We start from the raw sequence: 23227 nt of genomic DNA, 5'->3' as shown, positions 1-23227 counted from the left end.
TACTCTGTCTGAAATCATGCTACTATGTCTCAAATCATGCTACTCTGTCTCAAATAATGCTACTCTGTCTCAAATCATGCTACTCTGTCTCAAATAATGCTACTGTCTCAAATCATGCTACTATGTCTCAAATCATGCTACTATGTCTCAAATCATGCTACTCTGTCTCAAATCATGCTACTCTGTCTCAAATCATGCTACTCTGTTTCAAATCATGCTACTATGTCTCAAATAATGCTACTATGTCTCAAATAATGCTACTATGTCTCAAATCATGCTACTCTGTCTCAAATCATGCTACTCTGTTTCAAATCATGCTACTATGTCTCAAATAATGCTACTATGTCTCAAATGAGGCTACTATGTCTCAAATCATGCTACTCTGTTTCAAATCATGCTACTATGTCTCAAATCATGCTACTCTGTCTCAAATCATGCTACTCTTGTCTCAAATCATGCTACTCTGTTTCAAATAATGCTACTATGTCTCAAATGAGGCTACTATGTCTCAAATGAGGCTACTATGTCTCAAATCAGGCTATTATGTCGAACTAACTGAAGGAGAAGGTATTTTACATGAAGATGCTGAATGAAGCCAAATTTATTCAAATTTGAATGACTCTTTCTCCCTTCTGATAACCCACATTTATCAGCATGCTGTTAGTGATTACTAACTCAGTTCATAGATCAGTCGGGGGAGAGTCATTTAGTGGTTGGAATGGAACGTTTTCCCCCCACCAATAGCAGTAGTTAGTTGTGCAATGTCAGCACTCAGCACACAAAAACCAAATTCAGTCAAAGCTACGCTTGCTCTGTGGCAGATTCTTTACCAGCAGCCCTCACCCCTGTCACACACACACACACACACACACACACACACACACACACACACACACACACACACACACACACAGACAGATCCTCCAGTGTACTGACATTCTAGAGGAAACATATGCTGCTAGTCGCTCTTTACAACAAAGCGTGCTCCATGAATAGGATCTTGTTTGAGAGGAAGGAGTTGCTGCCCGGCAACTGGATGGGGAGGGGGGGGGGGCAGCTGTGCGGCCATCTCCACAAAGCCATGGGGAATAAAGTATATTCCAGCTGTACACTTTCTCAATGGGAAACGTTCTACTTGTTGGGGTGGGACGTCGTTTACGAAACTTAGACGACGAAGTAGCTGTATTTAGACGCGGGAGTGACAAAGTCGTTTTTTGAATAGGATATTGTGAACATAGACTCGTATTTCTGGAGCTCCACGAAGCCTTTGTACGCCGATCCCCCCTATATGAACCCCAGCCATATTGAAGAGCTTGGTGACAGACTGCCTTTGAGTAGTGACTGACTATGATACTGGTTTCCAAGTAGATGGCAGCTGGTGTGGATGAATGCTACCCAAGGCCTCTCTTCTATTCGCTCTCGGCTTGTGGCTTCCTTCTTCCATGTTCTTTTATAGCATTTGTATTGTATCTGGATGTTTGTTTTGGGATTGGATCACATTCTCTCACCAGGTGTATACAGCATTAACGATCTGTCCTGCTATACAATGTCTTGTTAGGCTGAGGAGAAATGTTGATAGGAATAATCCTCTTGCCTAGGTCCCGGCGACAGTTTGAATGTTCTCAAACGTAGCACTTGTGTAAAAACGACAAGCAGGCATCGGCCTGCCAAATCTCTGGGCAAACATAGCAGTAGTTTCCCCTCGTTGTCTCGCTTGTGTTCGCTCCCTTCCCGTGCTCTGCTGCTACCGCTGCTGCCCAGGCCAGAGTGAACCAGGTCTGCGCTTCTCTGTTTTGTGCTGCGCTCTGTGGTGGTGCTGGAGGCAGCTGGTTTACACTCTGCTCTGTACCTGACTAACTGACTGTTTGTTTATTCCGCTGTTGGTCTCCAGGTTTCTCCCCCTAGTGTGATCCAGGCCTGGGCATGGACGAGCGCACCGCCACTATGGACCCCAGCAGTTGGAGCGGCAGCGAGAGCCCCGCAGACGACATGGAGAGGATGAGTGACGGGGCCGAGAAAGGCATGGACGGGGACCCCGAAGGGGTGTGGAGCCCCGACATCGACCAGAGCTTCCAGGAGGCGCTGGCTATCTACCCGCCCTGTGGGCGGAGGAAGATCATCCTCTCAGACGAGGGCAAGATGTACGGTAAGTACAGAGGAAGGAGGAAGAGAACAACTCCAAGAAAGGCTCCAGTTAGTTAGAACTGGGCTATTGTTCACAGAAGTGGACAGAGTGGGAGGAATATTTATTTTATTAGAAACAACACATACTGCACCGTGGTGAGTTAGTGAGAGTGGTGAGTTAGTCAGAGTGGTGAGTTAGTGAGAGTGGTGAGTTAGTGAGATTGGAAGAGTGGTGAATTAGTGAGAGTGTTGAGTTGGTGAGAGTGGTGAGTTAGTGAGAGTGGAAGAGTGGTGAGTTAGTGAGAGACATGACCATTGAGTCTGCTGGAGTGCTGTGGGAGGGAGGGAGGCAGAGGTTTAGAACTAAAGCCAGTGTGAACCATTAGTGAGGAACAGATGGTCGTGTGGCTGCCACCAGCTGCGCCGTACACTCTCCCCCCTCCCCCTTACCCTCTTTCTCACTCACTCACACACACACACACACACTCCCTCTCTTCTTGGGCTTGGCTGGTGATGTTGGGAGAGGGAGGACAACCCCCTCCTCCTCCTTCTCTGAGTGTCATAGTTTCTCACAGCACACAACACAACATCCAATGAAAGTAGAGGTGAACCCCCACCTTTTTCAAACATGACCAGTGTCTGCTCTCGTGCGACCTCACTACCCAAGCTCACAGTCTGTGTAAAAACTCAGGCCTCTTACCGAGTCAGAAAACTGATGTAAGAAAGACATTATATACAGAAACTAGAAAAACGTTTTCGAGTCGGATGTAACAGCACTGTTGCACTTTGGGAACTTCTAGTGAACTTTTGCTAGTTATAAGTGTGTATACTTCTATATGTTGTTGTATGTCTTCAGGTTGTTTCGGAGACTCTTGACACACAAACAAGACCATCTACATTGTTTGAGTTTATGTTTATTGAATATCGCCCTGACTAGATCAATCTCTGTCTGAGCGTGTTGACAGACGTGTTATCTCTGCTTGGTTGTGATGTATTGAGTGGGATCAGCACAGGGTCGGTCAGAGGTCCTCGGTATTTTAACATGTTCCAGACTCAGCTGCTTATATCTTTACCGTCTCTAGAACATAGCAATGATCCCTCTGGGGTTTTACTCAAACACCACTTAAAGACCTGATTCTGTAGGTTTGACACTAACACACATCCATCAGCCAGAAACTGGGCCTTTTGTGCATTTTGTCATTGTAGTTTATTAGAATGTATTACAAATCGCTACGCGTTACTCATGGATGGGATCTGCATGTCAGCGTATCAGGTAGGGAGAACAAAAGAGGGGGTTGAGAGGCATGTGGAGTTGGAGTAATGAGCAGTGATTACTGGAACTGTGGAAGAACTCACTCCAACCTCTCTTCCCAGCCGTGGATCCACTGGGTCCTAGTGCTTGAACTGTGAGTCACCGTGGACTCATGTTGCCTGTAGCACAACCTAATATCTCCCTTGTCTACAATTAATATCCTCCACATAGCAGACCATGGATTTGCCTTTACGAAACACTCAGATCCTGTTGGCCACCACTGTGCTGCGGGCCCTCCCTCTCATCCCAGAGCTGATGAGAAACTGATAGAGAGGTGGTCCAGGCTGATTAAGTGGGCTGATTGCTAGAAATACAATTGTTTGCATTAGTTAGCACTGGAGCCACACAGTTGGCCTGGATTCAATAACAACTTAATTTGCTGTCCGCTCGGGTCGCATCCTGAACAGACAGTAGCTGAGCTTTCAAGATGTGAGACAGATGTTTGACGAGGGACAGTGCGGTACATCGTTGGCGTTGGCATCTGAGAGACTGGAGGAACGACGCAGAGCGACCTGGATTAGTCACTAGAGGAGGAGGAGTGAAGTAAGAGTATGGCTCAGGTCCTCCTGAGTGGCCCTCTTCAGCCCTCTGCTCCCTCCACTCAATGCAGTTAATTAGCAACTGTCTCTATAGCAACTGCCTATTGCTTCTAAACAATGTCTATTTTTCCTGTTACAGCGGAGCTTATCTCAGTGTTTACCTGTGGGGCTCTCGGGTGCTTTGAGTCTCAGTGGGGCCTGGCACGGTGCCCAGCCCGGCCTGGGGGGGGGGGGGGGGGGGGGGGGGTGACTGGGGCTGGGTGACTGGGGCTGGGGAGAGGCTCTTTCCTCTTTGTGGAGCGCCGGCTGCTCTACAGGAACTAGATTGAGCAGGTGGAAGGAAGGGACATGACCTCAGCCCGGCCCTAAAAAAGCCCACGTACTGACTGATCACGAAACGTATAACTCCTCCACCACAACTTGTACGATTGCTTGCTGTTTCTCTCTAATGGCACAATGTCTGCTAAGGTATCATCCACTTTGCACGTCTTTTATCCGAGCGATAAATTCTAGAGAGAAATCAGTGTTTTTTTTAAATGGTATTGACAATCTCCATCTGGTTTAGATGAGGAGCAGATAGGCCTCCGCGGTGGTTCCATTCTGCCACCATTTATCCTGTGAGTGGAGAGGCCTGTCATGATGCCTCATCATCATTAGACCGTAGCAATCTGCTGTCTCTCTGTTGGCCAGGCCAAATATCCCAGCATGGCTTAGCTGGAGAAGAGACCAGAGCAGAGGCAGGCTGGAGTTTTGTAGCACCATTGGTGACATGGCCATTTCCCCTCTCTGCTTCAGGAGCAGGTCGTGACTGAGGTATAGGTAGTGAATCTTGGATCAGGTTTGGATTTGGCCCTTTGAAGTTCTATGATACATTGTGACTGTCACTAATGATTAGCCAACTTTCAATTATTCTTTAAAAGGAAAGAAAAGGCTTTGAAAATGAGTCATGGGACGCTGTGTACTCGTGAGGATTGATTTGGTTTACACGATATCTCGTCGCTGCCTTCTAGCTATTGCGGATAAGATCCTGTACATCCAAGCTGACAACATGGCCGTATGAGATGAGAAATATAGTCCTCGTGCCCTCAGGGTAATGGTGAAGCATGCTGGGGTGGCTTGAGTCTGAGTCATCCTTGGGTCTGGGTTTCCCTCAGGCTATTCTCCCTGTATGGTACATACAGTATCATGGAACTACAGTAATATATGACAGTATGCTTCACTATATGATGGGTACAGTACAGAGCCTTGACTTCCGCTTCTAGCATTTATAGTTGTAGCCTCTCTAGGTAATAATACAACTATAATACTAGCTGCTGAAACTTACGAGTCTCGAAGAGATGGTTTAAAGTGACGGTACAAACGGCTAATGGACTACCTGTCTTGTCAGTCAATGCTCATACCAGCTTGCTCTCTACAGTACAGTACCGTGGTGTGGGCAGAGTTGGTATTGGCACTGAGCCACTGTCATTCTCCCTGGCGTGGACCTGTATGGCACCGTGGGAAAGACCCACCTCCTCCACACCTCGAGGAACTTCCCCTCCGAGTTCTCCTCTGAACACTATACGTATTTCCCATACATTGTATTGTGCCTCTTAGAGAGCAAAGATGATGCGTAAGAGAGAGTTAAGAGTGTGACCTGCACACGTTATCTTCAACGAAGGATGGAGACACACAGAAGTTGCTCCTCTTTTTTTGTTTAGAACCATTCTGCTGTATATGGTTGCACAGGTTGTGGGAAGGAGAAAAAAAGTATAGCCAGAAAACAACATGTTCTTTGTATTTTTTGTATTAAGAGTAGTGGTCTTTTGTGGTGGGATTGTTTTTTGAGGGGTTTTTAGGTAGGTAGCTTTGATTTTACTATCTGTTATGTTACTACCTCAGAGTGGCGCGACGTGACTTTGTCCTGCGAGGGAGGCCGGTTATTGACGATGTGCAACTGAAGGTCTGGGTGTTTTTTTTGAAGGTGTGTAAAATAAAAATGGACTTAGGAAATGTTTACGTTTTCATTTTTCTTTATTTAAGCAGGGAATCACCAGGGTCTCTTTCACAAGGGAGCTCTGCTTATCCAATTTCATAAGACAAACTCTAAATCAAATACAATATAAAACAAGTAAAATACAGCAAAACACAAATATTAAAGAAAAACAATTACATTCCTCAATAAGAGGGTCCCAAATCAATATTTGAAATTGCCCGAGCGGCACCAGAACATCCAACTGTAATGTTTTTTGTAGTTGGTTCCAGCAACGAGGTGCTTTACAAAATACAGTGAATTCACCTAGTTCAGTGGAGACCAGAGGAACCTCAAGAGTTAACCAACCTGGTGAACGAGTTTGGTATCTCATGTTTTTATATTCCTACAGCGATGTTTAGGTAAGTCAGAAGCTTGTGTCGTAGAGCTTTGTCGACAAAGAGGGAACAGTGAAGTGATCTACGGGACTTTAATGAGGACCAGACAACGTTTTGATACAGGATGCAATGGCGAGTATCACAACTGTCACCTGTGATAAAGCGAAGGGTGCTATTGGTAGACGGCATCCGAGGATTTGAATAGTAGTGGCTGCTGTCACCATAGTGCTGAGCCCCGGAGAAGCATTATAACAGTCAGGATGTACTGTGGCAGTGGTTAAAACCTTTACCTTTCCAACCCTAATCAGGGAAACTCTTGACAGTCGAATTGCAGTTGCCAGTTGCTGTACTGTAACAAAGAATGTTCTTTTATAATGAATGTATTGTTGTTGAATGAGAGATACACTACAGACCTCCGCTTTTTCTCGCTCTTCAAAATGAATGGCTATGGTGAAAGTGGGATGGTAGGAAATGTTCAAAGAGGAGAGTTCCCCGGATGCTGCAGTAATGTGTTCCCGTGTGGCTCCAGAGGGGTGTGAGCTATGACCACGAAGGGCATGCCTGTACCTGTCGTCTCACAAACACGCACGCACACACACACACACACACACACACACACACACACACACACACACACACACACACACGAAACAGAAATATCAATATCATGACATACAAAGATCTGCCATGTTTACATAACAGAATTTGAGATCTTCATACAATAACCATTGAAACAAAAGGCATAGAGATTATTATCCAGTGGTATTCCCTCTGTCTTCCTCTCAAGGTAAATGGAGTGAAAGAGGCTCTTGGCACATCTTTGTTTGTTCGTAATGACTCAGTGGCCTTCAGGGGTAGAACGTGTTCTTAACAGAGCCTCTCGCGTCGAGGGCATGTGTGTGTCTGGAGTGTTTGGTTCGTAAAAGAGCACTAGGTGTTCATCTGTAGGTCGTTATGTTGCACTCCCTTCTGATGTAATTATTCCAGGAACAATTTGTTCCTTTGAAAGACATGATAGATTTATGGTACTTTGTGTGAAGGCCCACACAGGGACAGAATGATAGAGGTAATGATGACAGAAAGTGTTGTCGAGAAAGGAGAATATGTGAGCGGTCACAACACTCAATGCTGTTTCTCTCGCTCTCATTCTCTCTCTCTTTCTTTCTCTCTCACCAATACTGTACAGTACTTGTTTGGGTTGACTAAACAATTCCGATGTACAGTACATTTTGCTTCACACCATTTTTTTGGGACTAGGTTGAAGAAAATCTTGAAAGGTAAATACCTTCGTCAGGCAGCTTAAGGGCCTGTGGAGTTCACTTGAGGATATTTCACATGTTTTCATGTGAGATTTCCAGCACACTGGTGTAATGTTTCCATTCGGGCTTCTCTGTCAGAACTCTGAGGCTCGAACACACAGGTGAGCATGGCTAATTAGTCCCCTTAAAACCAACCAACGGCTGCAACCAACCAGCAACACTCACTCCCACAGGCCGTGAGTATGCGTAGTGGGCCACAGTTTTGGGATAGAGTGAATTGTGGTTCTTAGAGTGCCATTCTGCTGTGTATATATATATATATATATATACACACTTAAACACACACACACACTTACACACACACACACTTAAACACACATACACACTTAAACACACACACAGTGCCTTTTTAATTTAAAAAATTGCGATGAATGAATACAGTGGTCCTTTGCCAAACCGAGACGTGGTCGTTGTGGTTTGTGGACTCCTCAGTGTACTCCAAGCTCATCAGAGACTGGGCTCAAGATGACGTTTGGAGTCATTCTAAAACAACTGAAGTGCTTTATTGTGAGTCGAGGCTATCGGCATCGGGCATACATCAGCCTTCCGTCCTAAACGTCATGCATTAAGAAAATGTTTTTCTGACTTTGAAACCTTTGTGTTCTGGAAGTACCACTGAAATGGTTCTATAAACAAACTCAAAATCACTGCTGCATACTACGGGGTGCCTTAATCAAAATGTTGGATGTTTCTGCCATTCATTTCACATGTGCATTACAGTGCAAAGATTTCCCCAAATTAGCAATTAGAACAGCAAGTGATGTTTGATATTCCCTGATTGCTGTGTTTGGCTTTGCCAGTGGCTCCTTTTGTGTAATGAAGTGTGTTGTGTTTGGTGGCGAGCTGGATACATCCATAGGGGACGGGTATGTTGATCATGAGAAAAGCCATCGTCACGGCCTCAGACCATCTGACTTTGGCCTTGAAGTCTTTCTCTCTGGCCCATTCTCTAAATGGGAGTGTGTGTGGGGGGGGGGGGGGGGGGGGGGGTCATAATGTACTGTGTTAAGCCATCTAGAATGGGCAGCTGGTCGGGGATGGAGTCAGATGTCAGCCTGCCAGGAGTGTGTACGTGTGAGTGTGTGAGGATTTATTTGTCAGGGGGGAGTGACGGCCGCACCCATTGACTGCTCTGAGGGAAACACCTGCATTGGAGCTGTAGATCTTATCCGACTAAGCTCCCTATTTCCAAGCTAAGGGATGGGTCAGAACAGCACCATCTGGTTTAGGGACACAGGGCCAGGGCTAGATCTATTTCCATTCAAACAGGTCCAGAAGTAATACGCAGTATTTTTGTTTGTTTCTATCTGTGTGTTTGTACCTTGTAGTTTGTATGCCTGTGACATTGCAGCCTCTTTGGATGCATTAAAGGTGCCTACACATGAATTTTTGCATTGAAATTTCAGAAAATGTCCATAATATACAGTATCTGCAGTCATAGTGGAATGATAATGTTTCACAGTATTTCTTATCCGCCAGTGTTGTGATTGGCTGTGATATTCGCCTATTGATTTCTCCCACCGGAGCGCCATCTGTTGTCAAAATGGGAAAAGCTGTTTTGACTTTGGCTGTGTTATCTAGTGGAAATTGGGTCAAGTGGCCAATGTCGAAATAATTTTTTCCTGGTTGCTAAAATTCTACACTGTTCTCTTAATTTCAGTTTATGTGAGGAAAACGAACACTGAATAGCATAGGGAATCATTTTACCACCAATATCTCTGTGAAATATCTTTTCAACAACAAAAATATAGTTTTTGGACCAAAGTAAAAGGCTCAAGCACGAGTCTCCACCATGTCACAGGGAAATGGGATGCGTGGGAGGAGAGAGTTTTGTTTTGAATACAGCCTAGTGCTGTTGCAATTCACCTAGCTTCCTTCCACATAGGGCGCGAAATTCTAGGTATAGTTGGTTTCTGGAGCTTTAAAGTTGGAATCCGAAGCGGTGAAACTGCCACGTCTGTTTACGACATTCCAACAACAAAGACATTACTTCAAACAACAACAATCGTTCCCCCCCCCCCCCTCTAACATCATAGTAAATCATTGCACGCATGATAGAGCAGCAATGTGTCCTATGATATCTTTGTTTTCTTTCTCACCACAGCAGAATCCTCCTCTTCCCTGTTTCAAAAGCAAAACAAAAACAAATGCGCATGTGGGGGGGGGGGGGGGTCTAATCACTTGGACGGGGCTATTATTCCGATAACATACCCCAAGGTAGCCCTCTGTGTTTGTGTGTGACAATATGGAGGCTGGACCAGACAGAGCCCTGGGGAAGGAGTAAGTATACAGCAGATCTGGCCATGGTAATGTTCCAGTCTGTAGTAGTTATAGGGCTTCTCTCCCGTCTCCCCAGCCAGCCAGGGGACCTCCCACTGAAAGGCTCCATATTGTTGGCTTAGGCCTTTGTGATGCTAATGTAGGCCTGAGACCCTTGAGTCATCCATCATGGCCGGCGGGACAGCCAGGCTATTGTCCAGAGGATTTGGGTCTCTCCTGCACTCACTCCGCTCCGCCGAGAGTCAGGGGCTTGCCTGGGGCCCAGTGCATTCTGGGAAGGGGGAGTAAAAGAGCGGAAAGGATTAGGGCGCCCGTCACAGTGTAAATATAAGCTAGTCAGAGGGCTATGAAAGGAGGGTGCCTGCGACAAGTTTGAGCACTGGACCAAGAGATGAGGCATTTTGTTGTACGTGTGCGTATTCTGTGGGATTTTGTAATGTTGGGAGTTGATACTTTTGATACGTTTTAAAGTTGCTAGCCTCACTACCTTGAACGCAACATGCAGGAAAATGAATAGAACCGTACATTACGGAGGGCAGCTTCTTTAACTGGTTCAAGATCATTTCATTGCCTATAAAGTGTTTGGTTTTTATTCCATTTCAGTGTTTCACAACTTTGGTAATGTCAAGAACAGGGCAAGTCACAGTTGTCTTTCCTTATGGCCCGTGATTCACAATGTCACTTGGAAACCATCTCTGAGAAAAGCCTTTAAATCCCTTGTTATGAGGTTGGAAACAGCTCATATTGCCTGGCAATAGACATTTATTGGAGGAGCGTTTAATGGCAAAGCCACATGAAGAGAGCAGTGAGTGAGTGTATGAGTGATCCTCAGGTTGTCAGAATGCCAGAGTGTTCTCTAGGGTCTTCTGACATCACCCTGGATGCTGCAGTGCAGTGCCTTGTGGGGGTATGGTCAGTCCATCCTTAAAACGAGGGCCGGGAAAGGAAATGAGAGCTTTAAAAAGATCTCAGTTAAGAGACGTGCAGTTTCTCACACACACACACACACACACACACACACACACACAAACACAAAAACAAACAAAAACAAACAAAAAATCTAATTTTAAAGTTGTTGTTACCAATACAAAATCATTTCTACGTGTATTACGAAAACACTAACCTGCGTTATCCTGGAATTTCAGTGTCGGTTGTCCGTTGGTGTCAGTGGAGGGTGCTAAACTACCTCTCTCTCTGGTTATGTTGTGTGTACTGTGTGGTGTTGTGTCACTTCCCCTTTGTCTCTGACCCCTGACCTCTAACCCCTGGCCTGGATCAGTAGGGCTGAGGCCGGGTCACTGTGGGTCAGTGTCTTGCTCCATCCGTCAGCCTGGTAAGTGGGAGCTGAAATGGGAACACAAAACTGCCCACACACACTATCAGCTGTCAAGTAGCACTGTAGCAGTCTGCTGATCAGGCAAACCATAGCAATGAGAGCTCTAAGCTCCAACTCTACATAGTCAGACATCTCCAACCCACACACAAACTCTTATCTCGTCGACCTACTGAACTCGCAACTCCAATCTGTTAACCCTAACTCCGACCCTGCTCTAACCTCTGCTGTAGGCTGCATTATGTTCTCCGTCATTTTTATTATTTAAGGGATAGCCAATGAAAGGAGATATTGTCCAGTTTGCTTGAAGGATTTGCAATGCATTTGAATAAGATGTTATTTCAGAGAGAACTCATTTGAATGTGTGTTTCTTGGCACATGCAATAATGATATTAAAGAGTGACTGCTCCTAAAAAGCAACTTCGAATTTTGAAAACAGCCTATGTGGCATCGATGTTAGTCAGAAACATTTATCCTAGTGTCAAACTTGACTACAAAGTATAAATAGGATTATTCTGGTCTTAAAGTCAGCCTCATCCAAACCAGAGATTTGCGAGATGATAGGAAAAATGTCTATGTCATGGAATGAAGGGTACTGTTACTACTGTAACAGTTTTCATTGGGTTTGGTTTATTTAAATCCTGCCCAAAGCTGGCAGCACCCAAGTAATCATCAATTCAGAGCGCAGCTGCAAATGACCAGATCGTAATGCCCATGGTCAATTTGGTTTGACATTCCATACCCCTATGGGGTTAGATAGGGAACATCAGTAAATTACACAATGTAAACAATATTTTTAAAAGGTCAATAGCTCCAAATGTAATTGACTTAAAAACCTCAAACCAACTATAAATTATAGAAATGTATTTACAAATATTGAACGTATTTATGAGTCAACTAAAAGATGTGCAACATGAAAATATTGTCCCATTTACATTGTATAATTTATTGATGGTCCCTAACTAGCCCCAGAGATAATCTATCCAATGTCAAACCAACTTTGCCACGGTTGCACACCAGCTGGCTGAAGCTAATTGGCGAAAGAAGTTGGCTAGCACTAGCTAGCCTCTGCAATTTCAAAACATAAGACCTGGTTAGACTGTTTCAAGTTATCTAGAAGGGTGAGCAATTGTAACTGTGTACTGTTTTGGCAGAGTGAATGTACAAACACTTGCCACGTGCTAACACACACAACAGACTCTCGTTTGGCTTCAGTCATGGCCGCTGCATTTCTTAAAGACCAAGCTGAAAATGAGGCCAAATCAGGAAGTTCAGCCCCCCCCCTTAAATGGCTGGTTTTACAGAGACAACAAACAAAGCAGGAATATGTGATGGAGCTGGTTTTGAAGAAAGCTGAGGGAAATGGCGCAGTGTTACCTCTTTGAAACTTAATGAGACATTTGACAATAATAATGTCCATCAGTGCAGAAACTTCTCTCTCTTGTCTCTCTTCTGGCAGTGCACTCTTTTGTTTAGCTCTGGAAATAGATATTAGCTTACTCAACTCATAGTGGGCTAATTTATGAGTATCATGGGGGAGGGATTTCTTGGTTTGGTCTGTTAGGTTGAGGGTCTTTAAACTTCCCTCTCTCGCTTTCTCTCACCCTGTCTCGCTCTGTCCCTCCCTCTTTCATTCTCTCCCTTTTTCATTCTCTCCCTTTCTCTTTCTCTCACTCCCTCTCTCATCTCTCTCCCTCTTTCTTTCTCTCTGGCTCTCTCTCTCTCCATCCCACGGTCTGTCTCTCCCTTTCTCTCTGCCCTTTCTCTCTTCCTCACCCACCCTCCCTCTCTTCCTCACCCACCCTCCCTCTCTTCCTCACCCTCCCTCTCTCTCTCCCTCTCGCTCTGTCACTCTCCCTCTCGCTTGTTTCTTGCTCTTGCCAAGTCCCGCTGAGTGTGTTTGCAAGCTGGTGAAAATAATGAATTATTCAGCAGTAAGCATGCTTACAGCTGGCCGTTTGGGGGCCTTTGATCTGGGAATTGGGCGTCTGCATGAATGCCCGTATTGTCATGTTATGTGTACACAGTGTGTGAGTGATTGAGAGTAGGGAGGCCCCAGCATGGGCGGCGGGAGATTACAGTGCGGGCCTGCTGGGTGCAGGGTCACACCACTAAATCCCCCCAGATGCTGTTTTTTTCGGCCGAGGTCACATGTTATCCGCCAGTCCGTGTTGCCTTTACAAAATGGTCCCCTCCAAGTGAACAAGGGTAGTATCACCCACCAGGCCCCCTCCAAACACACACCTGTCTGGAGTGGACACGTAAGCCAGGAGGCCACTACCTACACAAACCTGAGTGATTTGTTTCTTCCCTCAGGTCGCAATGAGTTGATAGCGAGATACATCAAACTAAGAACGGGAAAGACAAGGACAAGAAAGCAGGTAAGAAGAGTCATCAGATATACTGTGCACTTGTAATGGAATCTAAACCACTCACGGGTCCAATCCCTAAGGGAGACATATTGCCATTTTCTGGAGCCCTTAGAGGTTGCTGGAGGGCAGGTCACCTGATACTACTGGCCAGGCGAAGGATCTTTGACCTGTGTGGCCATGCGTAGGAGGATCAAAACAGGTCTCCTATTGAAGGTCGTTTTTGCATGATGCATAGCACTTTTCACTGTCAAACAGTGAAGGATACAAAGCGCTGGATGCAGTTGTCAAGGGAGGAGTGTGTGCCCGCAGTGGCGGGCTTTAGGCCCTATTTCTTTTTCATCTCCATGGTAACTGTCTGTTCCCTTGTCTCCCTACCAACAGGTCTCCAGTCACATTCAGGTTCTTGCCAGACGGAAATCTCGGGAGTTTCACACCAAGCTAAAGGTAAGAGCTACTGCCTTTTGGACCTCTAAGCGCTGTTTGTCTAGCTTCCTGTTTCTGTTGCTGTGGTAATGGGTGGGATGCCTGATGCTGTGACTCCAGTATCCTAGATTCCACACATCCAATATTCCTGTTTAGCATTCGATGGGCTAGTCCCATGCTTCCCCCTGTTTGTTGCTCTTGTTTCTTATTGCTTCCTGTGTCTAACAAAAGTGTACAACCCGCTCAGCGGAACTCGAATGGCTTTGCAAGGGGATAGTTCTACTCTCTCTTTCACTGATCAAGGATTGAATTGCATGTTCAGTTTCATAATATTTCATATTATATTTTACTCAAGAAAAATATCTTACATCAACTTGCAAGAAAGTACTGTAATGTTTAAATGCTAATGTATTTTATTTTTTGGAAAGTAGATTTTTTTGAAAGTAGATTTAAAAAAAAAAAAGGTAGCTTGCACCTACAATATCTCCCTGCATGATGTTTGGACAGCAAGCCAATAAGAGAAGCATGCTGGCAAGACGTGTTCGCTGTTCATTGTATATGAGCACCTTAGTGTTGGAGATAGCAGTCAGCCAGAAGCTATGACCTTATCATCGTTTAACACTAAAGCTGTTCTTTGTTTGTGTGTGTTTGTGTGCTCAACTTGAGGGTTGGCTTGCATACAAAGTCATGTTTTTACATACCACTGTCTATACCTCACATGTCATCTCTAACAATCTGAACGTAATCATTCTATGTTGTAATACGGACAGTAGTTCGTTTTGTCTGGATAGCAAAGTGTGACGAGTGGGCTGTAAGAGTAAAACCACTCTCATCTCTTTGCATTCAGGTCACATGTATGGTAAGTACCACCCTCAAAATACTGTACTGTTGGCAATGCTTCAGGCCCGTCTGTAAAGCTAGGTGTCCCTGCTCTTAGATGCATAGTGTCCTGCTGCTAAAGGCCCAAATACTGTGTAATGTACAGTACCAGTCAAACGTTTGGACACACCTACTCATTCAACTGTTTTTCTTTCATTTTACTATGTTCTACATTGTATAATAATAGTGAAGACCTCAAAACTGTGGAATATCACATATGGAATCATGTAGTAACTAAACAAATGAAAATATATTTTATATTTGAGATTCTTCAAAGTAGCCACCCTTTGCCTTGATGACAGCTTTGCACACTCTTGGCATTCTCTCAACCAGCTTCATGATGTAGTGACCTGGAATGCCTTTCAATTAACAGGTGTGCCTTGTTAATTTGTGGAATTTCTTTCCTTCTTAATGCGTTTGAGCCAATCAGTTGGGTTGTGACAAGGTAGGGTTGGTATACAGAAGATAGGGCAATTTGGTAAAATACCAAGTGCATGTTATGGCAAGAACGGCTCAAATAAGCAAAGAGAAACAACAGTCCATCATTACTTTAAGACATGAAGGTCAGTCAATCCAAGGGCTCCCGAGTGGCGCAGCGGTCTAAGGCACTTAATCTCAGTGCTTGAAGCATCACTACAGACACCCTGGTTCGATTCCAGGCCGTATCACAACCAGACATGATTGGGAGTCCCATAGGGCGGAGCACAATTGACTCAGCATCGTCCGGATTTGGCCGGTGTAGGCCGTCATTGTAAATAATCATTTGTTCTGAACTGACTAGCCTAGTTAAATCAAATCAAAATAAATGTTAAAATCCGGAAAATGTTAAGAATTTTATTCAAGTGCAGTCGCAAAAACCATCAAGCGCTATGATGAAACTGGCTCTCATGAGGACTGCCACAGGAAAGGAAGACCCAGAGTTACCTCTGCTGCAGATGATAAGTTTATTAGAGTTACCAGCCTCCGATTGCAGCCCAAATAAATGCTTGACAGAGTTCAAGTAACAAACACATCTCAACATCAACTGTTCAGAGGAGACTGAGTGAATCAGGCCTTCATGGTTGAATTGCTGTAAAGAAACCACTACTAAAGGACAGCAATAATAAATAATAAGAGACTTGGGCCAAGAAACACAAGCAATGGAGAATAGACTGGCGGAAAGCTGTCATCAAGGAAAAGGGTGGCTACTTTGAAGAATCTCAAATATATTTTGATTTGTTAAACACTGTTTTGGTTACTACATGATTTCATGTGTGTTATTTCATAGTTTTGATGTCTTCACTATTATTCTACAATGTAGAACATAGTAAAAATAAATAAAAAACCTTGAGGAGGTGTGTCCAAACGTTTGACTGGTACTGTATGTCCTGTGTTTGTATCTATCACCAGCAGCAACTGTGTATCCACCATCTCTGTGTATCCACCATCTCACTGTATCCACTCCATCTCACTGTATCCACTCCATCTCACTGTATCCACTCCATCTCACTGTATCCACTCCATCTCACTGTATCCACTCCATCTCAGTGTATCCACTCCATCTCTGTGTATCCACTCCATATCTGTGTATCCACTCCATCTCGCTGTATCCACTCCATCTCGCTGTATCCACTCCATCTCGCTGTATCCACTCCATCTCAGTGTATTGTTTTTGCCAGCATGCTCGTCTTCTCCCAAGTCTTCTTTCACGCAAATGGCAGTGAGGCATTCCATTAACCCATGCTTGCACGAATTCATACGTTGTCCCGTGTGTCTCAGTCGGTAGAACTTAGTGCTTGCAACACCCAAGGTTGTGGGTTCAATTCCCGCTGGGGCCACCCATAAGTAAAATGTATCATGACTGTAAGTCGCTTTGGGGGAAAAGACGTCTGCTAAATGGCATATATTACATATGCTTTTAAAATTGAACAGAAATGCTACTTAAATGGCAGCATATGTGACACTTAACAGAGAACTCAAGCACCAGAGTGCCTCCCCCCCCAAAGTTCAGTGTACACTAGAATCTTGCCCTGATGTCCTTGTTTGTTTTCATAGAGGAGAAACTCTGCCTTTAGAAGATAAATACATGAAATGGTCTGGTATTCAATTACAGGATCAAAAACACCACAATCTGTATTCTGTGTTTTTATTCACCAGTCTGAGAGAGAAGTATGAAGAGCAATATAAATCTGTACTCTTAATAGTACATTCCTTTCAGGTGTATAGGCGGTCTTGGTGTTCCTGTGGTCTTTTCAGATAATCCATGTCCTCGCCTGCTGGTGTTGTAAAGAGTTCTGTTGTGTGTGTGTGTTTGGCTGTTGTTGCTTGTTGTTTGGCCCACCACTCTCTGGCTGAGTCAATGTGTTTTTTTTATGCTGAAGGACCAGAGTGTGAAAGACAAGGCACTGCAGAGTATGGCCTCCATGTCCTCGGCTCAGATCGTCTCTGCCACCGCCATCCACAACAAGCTTGGCCTCCCAGGCTTCCCAAGACCCACCTTCCCTGGTGCGGCAGGGGTAAGACACCCGTCATTAAACACACATCCCTCGTAACAATTGACAAATTACTTTAAGTGCGTTGTGCCATCCTGATTGTCCATTCATTCATCTACTCCTTTTCCCTAGTTTTGGCAGGGTATGATATCCACTGGCCAGCCTGGATCCTCACAAGAGTAAGAAGTCCTAATGCTTGTCTTGTTATTCATAATAGAAGATGATGAAGTAATAAGTAATAACAAATGTGTTTTCTAGTCGAGGCTTTTCTAGTCGAGGCTTTTCTAGTCGAGGCTTTTCTAGTCGATCGTCAAACATTTCTGTAAAAAAAACAAGTCTCTGTCTGTTGGTAGTAGGTGCAGCCAATTCAGCTGCCCTGCACGCCTGGTAGGCAAACTGTTGCCATTTCATGTGTCTGAAGGTACAAACTCTGCCTTCCCGGTGGGCCTGGAGTGGAAATCAAGTGCACTATGCTACCGCTGGCCAATCAGATTGCTGATGACCGAGTCTGCAGTAACGTGGCAGGCATAAAAGAAAGCTACAGCAAATTGGATACTGTGAGATTTCAAAACGTTTAAAACCATGACTAGAGAGAGAATGTCAACAAATACAGCAAAGAGCTGCTGTTTTTATGAATGACTTCCTGTGTAAGTTCTTACTCAGCTCTGTCAACACTTTGTATTCAACACTTGTATAAGCCATAAAATGAGTATTCTTCCTATTTCCAACCAGCGCGACAACAAACACTGCAGCAGTAATGAATGAGCAGGAAAGTGTATCTATAGGTTTGCGTTGTTGTTATTGTTGGCGGCTTGGGTCTCTTTTAATATCAAGGAATATTTCACTTTCTCTGTTCATAGGAGTAACAACATGATTTTGTGCCTGACGCCGAAATAATGCGGTGCGACTCGAGTTTCGCCATCAGCTGGAAGACGGTGGCCCTTCTTGGTCAGTGTCAGCGGAGGAAAGAGAGAGCAGAGGGATGTTGAGTGACAGACCCTCAGTCTGCTGCTCTCTCCCTCCGCTGAGACTGACCATCAGATGCAGGCACCGTCAGCCCAGTAAAATATAAAGCAAATTATTTATATGTTGCTCACTCGGCTGTGCCTCAAGTAATACAACCATCTATTCCCGGTGTGATCATATAGCCTACCTCAAATGTTTAAATATCATTTTTTTTAAATGTCCCGAACAACACTGCATTGGCAGGTAAAATCAAGCAAAGCCAGTATGCGGTGATAATGTATTGGGCCTATAGCCTACTACACAACTCTCAATGCTACAGAGCTGTTTTTAATTGGTTAATGTTGCATAGGCTTGTAAATAAAAAAATCAGAGCAATAGATCTCGGCATTTTCACTCAGAAAGTGATCTTGACCCAGAAAAAGGTTGGTGACCACTGGTCTAACTGGTATGTAAGATCAGCTCATTCTTTGTGTTATTGCATTACCCAGGTCAACCTCCTGATACTGTGTCTTTTTGTCTTCAGCGTTAAGCCATTTGCCCAGCAGGCCTACCCCATCCAGACAGCTGTAACGACCACCATCTCAGGTGAGAAACCTTTTGCCCTACCCACACTATTTCCATCAGCTCATTTGAATTCCTCTCAGGCCAACACTCAAAAGGAAACTCCAATGGCACCTATTTACCAGTACATTAATACTGTTACATAGCCAATGCTACTATTGCTATAGCTAATGGCCATAACGATAGTGAGGGATGGGATGTTAGTGTCGGTAAACGGTGGATGGTGAATTGACGGTGTTATATGTTACCCTGCCCAGCGTACGAGCCTCCCACAGCCCCCGCGCCTACAGCTCCAGCCTGGCAGGGCCGCTCCATCGGGACCACCAAACTCAGACTGGTGGAGTTCTCTGCTTTCCTGGAGCAGCAGAGAGACCCTGACTCTGTGAGTACCTGCCCTACTGTATTCCTTTCCACGCACAGTAAAACACGCCCGGGTAAACCAGGAGTTGTTTCTCAGACAGCGTCCCAAAGCAGGTCAAACTAGTGGCAATTCCTGAGGTCAACCGTACTGCCTCAAACTGGGGCATGTCTTCACACACACTCACAGACAGAAAAGGTAAAACAAGGACAATAATGCCACAAGCAAAGCAGAATCCCTCCAAATACCAAAGTGATACCTAAGTGACTCTGGAAAATCTATGTTTACCTTGGCACAGCCGATTTGTCATTTTGTCACTATTTCTTAGCTATTGCTTTTTTTTGCTTGTGTTCTATGACAGCGGACATTTATCTTGGGGTAGTGAGTTATCTGAGACCAGTATTTATACTGCTATGCCTGTGCACATCTGTGACTTTTAAACAACCCTGAAAAGAACATCTTCTCTTCTGCAGAGGTTGTCAGATCATACATGACGTGCTAAAATCATTTTGAAATATTCATATATAATTTTGATATGACAACCTTGTCAAGAGAGATTGAGAACTTTTAGAGCCGGTTTCCCAGACATAGATGAACTCTAATTCTGGACTAAAATGCATTTTCAATGGAGATTAACTGTTGAAAACCTTTTCTTAGTTCAAGACCAGGCTTAATCTGTGTCTGGGAAAACTGGCCCTTCAGGTAATGGAGAAGTCATAAAAGAATGCCCATCGAAGGGATCTATTTAAACCTGTTGTTTTCTCTCTCTCATCAGTACAACAAGCACCTGTTTGCCCACATCGGACAGACTAACTACTCGTACAGCGATGCCCTACTGGAGGCTGTCGACATCCGTCAGATCTACGATAAGTTCCCAGAGAAGAAGGGAGGACTGAAGGAGCTCTTTGGAAAGGGCCCTCACAACTCCTTTTTCCTGGTCAAGTTCTGGGTGAGTTTAATGGCACATTCACACGATGATGCTTTTTAAAAGGCGCATTGTCGGCTGTCCAATGCGCTGCTCTATAACGTGTCTCGAATTGAATCCCGGCCTTTATTGTCCACACAATTTGGCGTCACAAAAAACACGATTTACATCTGAACAAACGAATTTAATGATACGTACATTCAAGTACACGCATCACGAGTGAAGCCGAGGATATGGTTTTGTGTTTGAATGTGTGTGTATGTGCTTTTCCCTAGGGTCTGATGTGGTAGCATTGAGGCTTTGTTTGAACACCTGCCTACCCCCTGACAGGTGTGAGAGATTGGGGCAAACTAAGGAGATTGCAGTAGCTCCCTACCAATGGAGTCTCTGTCTCTCATTTCTCTCTAAGTGCAAATATTTACTGGTACCATTCTCCACGGCTTTACTTACTATTACATCCTATATAGTCTATTGGCCCCCCAAAAAAGCTTTACTTGATTTACAATGTTACAACTCGAGCATAATGTCATCCTCAGCTCTCTGTTTCCTCTGTTTGTTACATACATGCTGGTTCTCTATTAGCTTTGAGATACTCAGTCAAATCCCTTTATTTTGTTCAACACAAAGATATTTTCATGATCTACAACTAATAGGTTTTAAGACTTGACCATATTAGTTCACGTCCACATGAATTCAATTCAATTCAAAATTCAAATGGGAAACGCAAACAAGACGGTGAGTCTCTCTTCAGACATTAGTGAAGAGCCACTGCATCTGAATTTCAAACATGGACACTCGCCCTCTAAACAATCGCCCTCCTCTGATCATTACAGGCCTTAATAACCAGCTGACTTAATGAAGGAGCTATTTATTCCTTTGTTCACACGATGAACTCAGTGTTCTCTGAAAACAGACTGTCCCCTTCAGAGGACTGTTATTAAATAGTTTATTTTTACATCCATTCAGGCCATTTCTCATATCTGCCTTGTGCCATTTGGATATTTCTAAAGCCTCTTTCCGCCTCATTTGAGATGCAGAAGCACAAGATTATTGTACAACAGTGTTTACCGGTAGATAGCCACTCAACTCATTCTCAGCATACAGACATGCCAAATAATATAATTGCAAGTATTGTCATGAGCCACTGGAGGGCCTCGCTGCCTTAGTAACCTTTACATCGAGATGCTTTCCTCAAAATAAGCTTGACATTTTAAAGAAAATCCCTTTTTAATTTAAACATTTTCAGCATGTGTTGTAAACATTTAGCTCATTGTTTTAGCCGTTGTTAGTCAACATTTGCTTGACCGTGTAGTTAAACCTCTGCTGTTATGTTGTCCCGATGCAGGCTGATCTGAACTGTAACATCCAGGATGACTCTGGGGCCTTCTACGGTGTGACCAGCCAGTATGAGAGCTCTGAGAACATGACCATCACCTGCTCCACCAAGGTGTGCTCCTTCGGCAAGCAGGTGGTTGAGAAGGTGGAGGTGAGTCCTAGTCCTGCACACACCACTGTGTGCTCGGTGGAGAAGCAACTATAAAACGACACAAATGACTCACAATTACCTACATTTATATTTGTGTGTTTCTCACAATTGCATACATGAGTGTTTTAACACCTATTTGATTGTGGTGGACATGGTTTCCTCCTCATTTATACAGTGGGTGGATGTAATCCTGAATGCTGATTGGTTAAAACCGCATTCCAGCCCGTGTCTATGACTTTAAAATGGCTATTTAATCTGTTCCATCTGACTGCATATTCCACTGTCTCATCAGCCCAGCCAGGCAATTTATAAACTTAATCTCCACTATAAAAAGCATCTAGACATTTTCCCACATTTATTTTAGACTAACATTTACTTTTCAACAGCAGAGATTTGTATAAACCTTGCTGTCTGTCTCTCTGACATTTGCAACATTGTTTCAATATTCAAATTCGATCTCCAGCTGTCCCATAGTAATGAACGTGTCAGGAGTCGGGATGAGACAGACAGGCAGGTAGCTTTTCTCAGCCAGTTGAAATCATGAGTCATTATCATTTTTATGGATATATACAAAGAACTATCAATAGAAAACAGGTCAAACGAAACAAGGTGCAGCTAGTTTGCAGTCTTTCCAGCTTCAGTTTTAAGTGATTGTTGGCTAGCTCCTCTGAACAACAGTGTCCTGACGAGAGAGCACATTTTCTACCTCAGGTGAAATCATTAGCTCATTGTTATGGATGTATCCAAATAAATGTCACTAGAAAACAGCTTAAACAAATACAAATGCTGCTACTTTGTTGTTATTCTGGCTGCACTGTTTGACGTGACTGTGAGTTAGCTGTAGTTGGCTAGCCAGCAAGCTAGGGAAAAGAACGTTGCCAGCCAGAATGGCAAAATAACATTTAGAACGAACGACTGGGTCGCATCCACAGATACAGAATAAAAAGATTTAATGACTGGGTCGCATCTCTGGCAACCGAACCGACCAGCCGGCTTGGGTAGCAACCCTAGATTTGTGTCGGGACTATATCATGTAGAAGGATGAAATATAATGACTAAATTCAGCAAAGTAACCTTTTTTCGTTGGTAACCCGTTGATTAACAGTGATAATGCCCTAGAAGCCAGTGTTTGGAGGATATATTGGCATGGTTTGCCGGCCCTCGACGACACCCGTGCCAATATATCCTCCAAACACTGGCTTCTCGGGCATTATCACTTAATTGTTTTCTTGTGAAGAGCTACACTCAGTGATCTCTCTTTCTCTCTCTCTTCCTCCCCCTCAGACGGAATATGCTCGCTTCGAGAACGGACGCTTTGTCTACAGGATAAGCCGCTCCCCCATGTGTGAATACATGATCAACTTCATCCACAAACTCAAACACCTGCCTGAGAAATACATGATGAACAGTGTCCTGGAGAACTTCACCATCCTATTGGTAAGGATGTCCTACTCAGTCATCCATCTGTTTGTATACTTATAACAAGTGTGTGTCTGGCTGTCTTGTCTGTCTTTCTCTCTGCGCATGTGT

General features: G+C 44.2%; 1 protein-coding gene across 4 annotated transcripts in view; it reads left to right on the top strand.

Annotated features, from left to right (window-relative positions):
* LOC110523724 (transcriptional enhancer factor TEF-1) overlaps nt 1–23227 on the top strand; it is a 42636-nt gene that overhangs the window by 14572 nt on the left and 4837 nt on the right. For 2 of the 4 annotated variants that reach the window (XM_021602681.2, XM_021602672.2), the window contains 11 exons: nt 1892–2146; nt 13573–13637; nt 14010–14072; nt 14899–14910; nt 17291–17425; nt 17534–17580; nt 18891–18952; nt 19186–19310; nt 20062–20235; nt 21557–21697; nt 22982–23134. In XM_021602681.2, coding sequence (XP_021458356.1) covers nt 1924–2146; nt 13573–13637; nt 14010–14072; nt 14899–14910; nt 17291–17425; nt 17534–17580; nt 18891–18952; nt 19186–19310; nt 20062–20235; nt 21557–21697; nt 22982–23134 — 1200 coding nt within the window. In that variant the 5' untranslated portion in view covers nt 1892–1923. Of the gene's footprint in view, nt 1–1891; nt 2147–13067; nt 13465–13572; nt 13638–14009; nt 14073–14898; nt 14911–17290; nt 17426–17533; nt 17581–18890; nt 18953–19185; nt 19311–20061; nt 20236–21556; nt 21698–22981; nt 23135–23227 lie in introns of those variants that run through there. The other 2 variants (XM_021602699.2, XM_021602691.2) reach the window with 2 other exon arrangements.

Source organism: Oncorhynchus mykiss, chromosome 1, assembly GCF_013265735.2.
Source record: "Oncorhynchus mykiss isolate Arlee chromosome 1, USDA_OmykA_1.1, whole genome shotgun sequence".
NCBI classification, from domain to species: domain Eukaryota; kingdom Metazoa; phylum Chordata; class Actinopteri; order Salmoniformes; family Salmonidae; genus Oncorhynchus; species Oncorhynchus mykiss.
The sequence above is the reverse complement of the archived record's forward strand: the minus strand, read 5'-3'. Positions and strand labels throughout refer to the sequence as shown.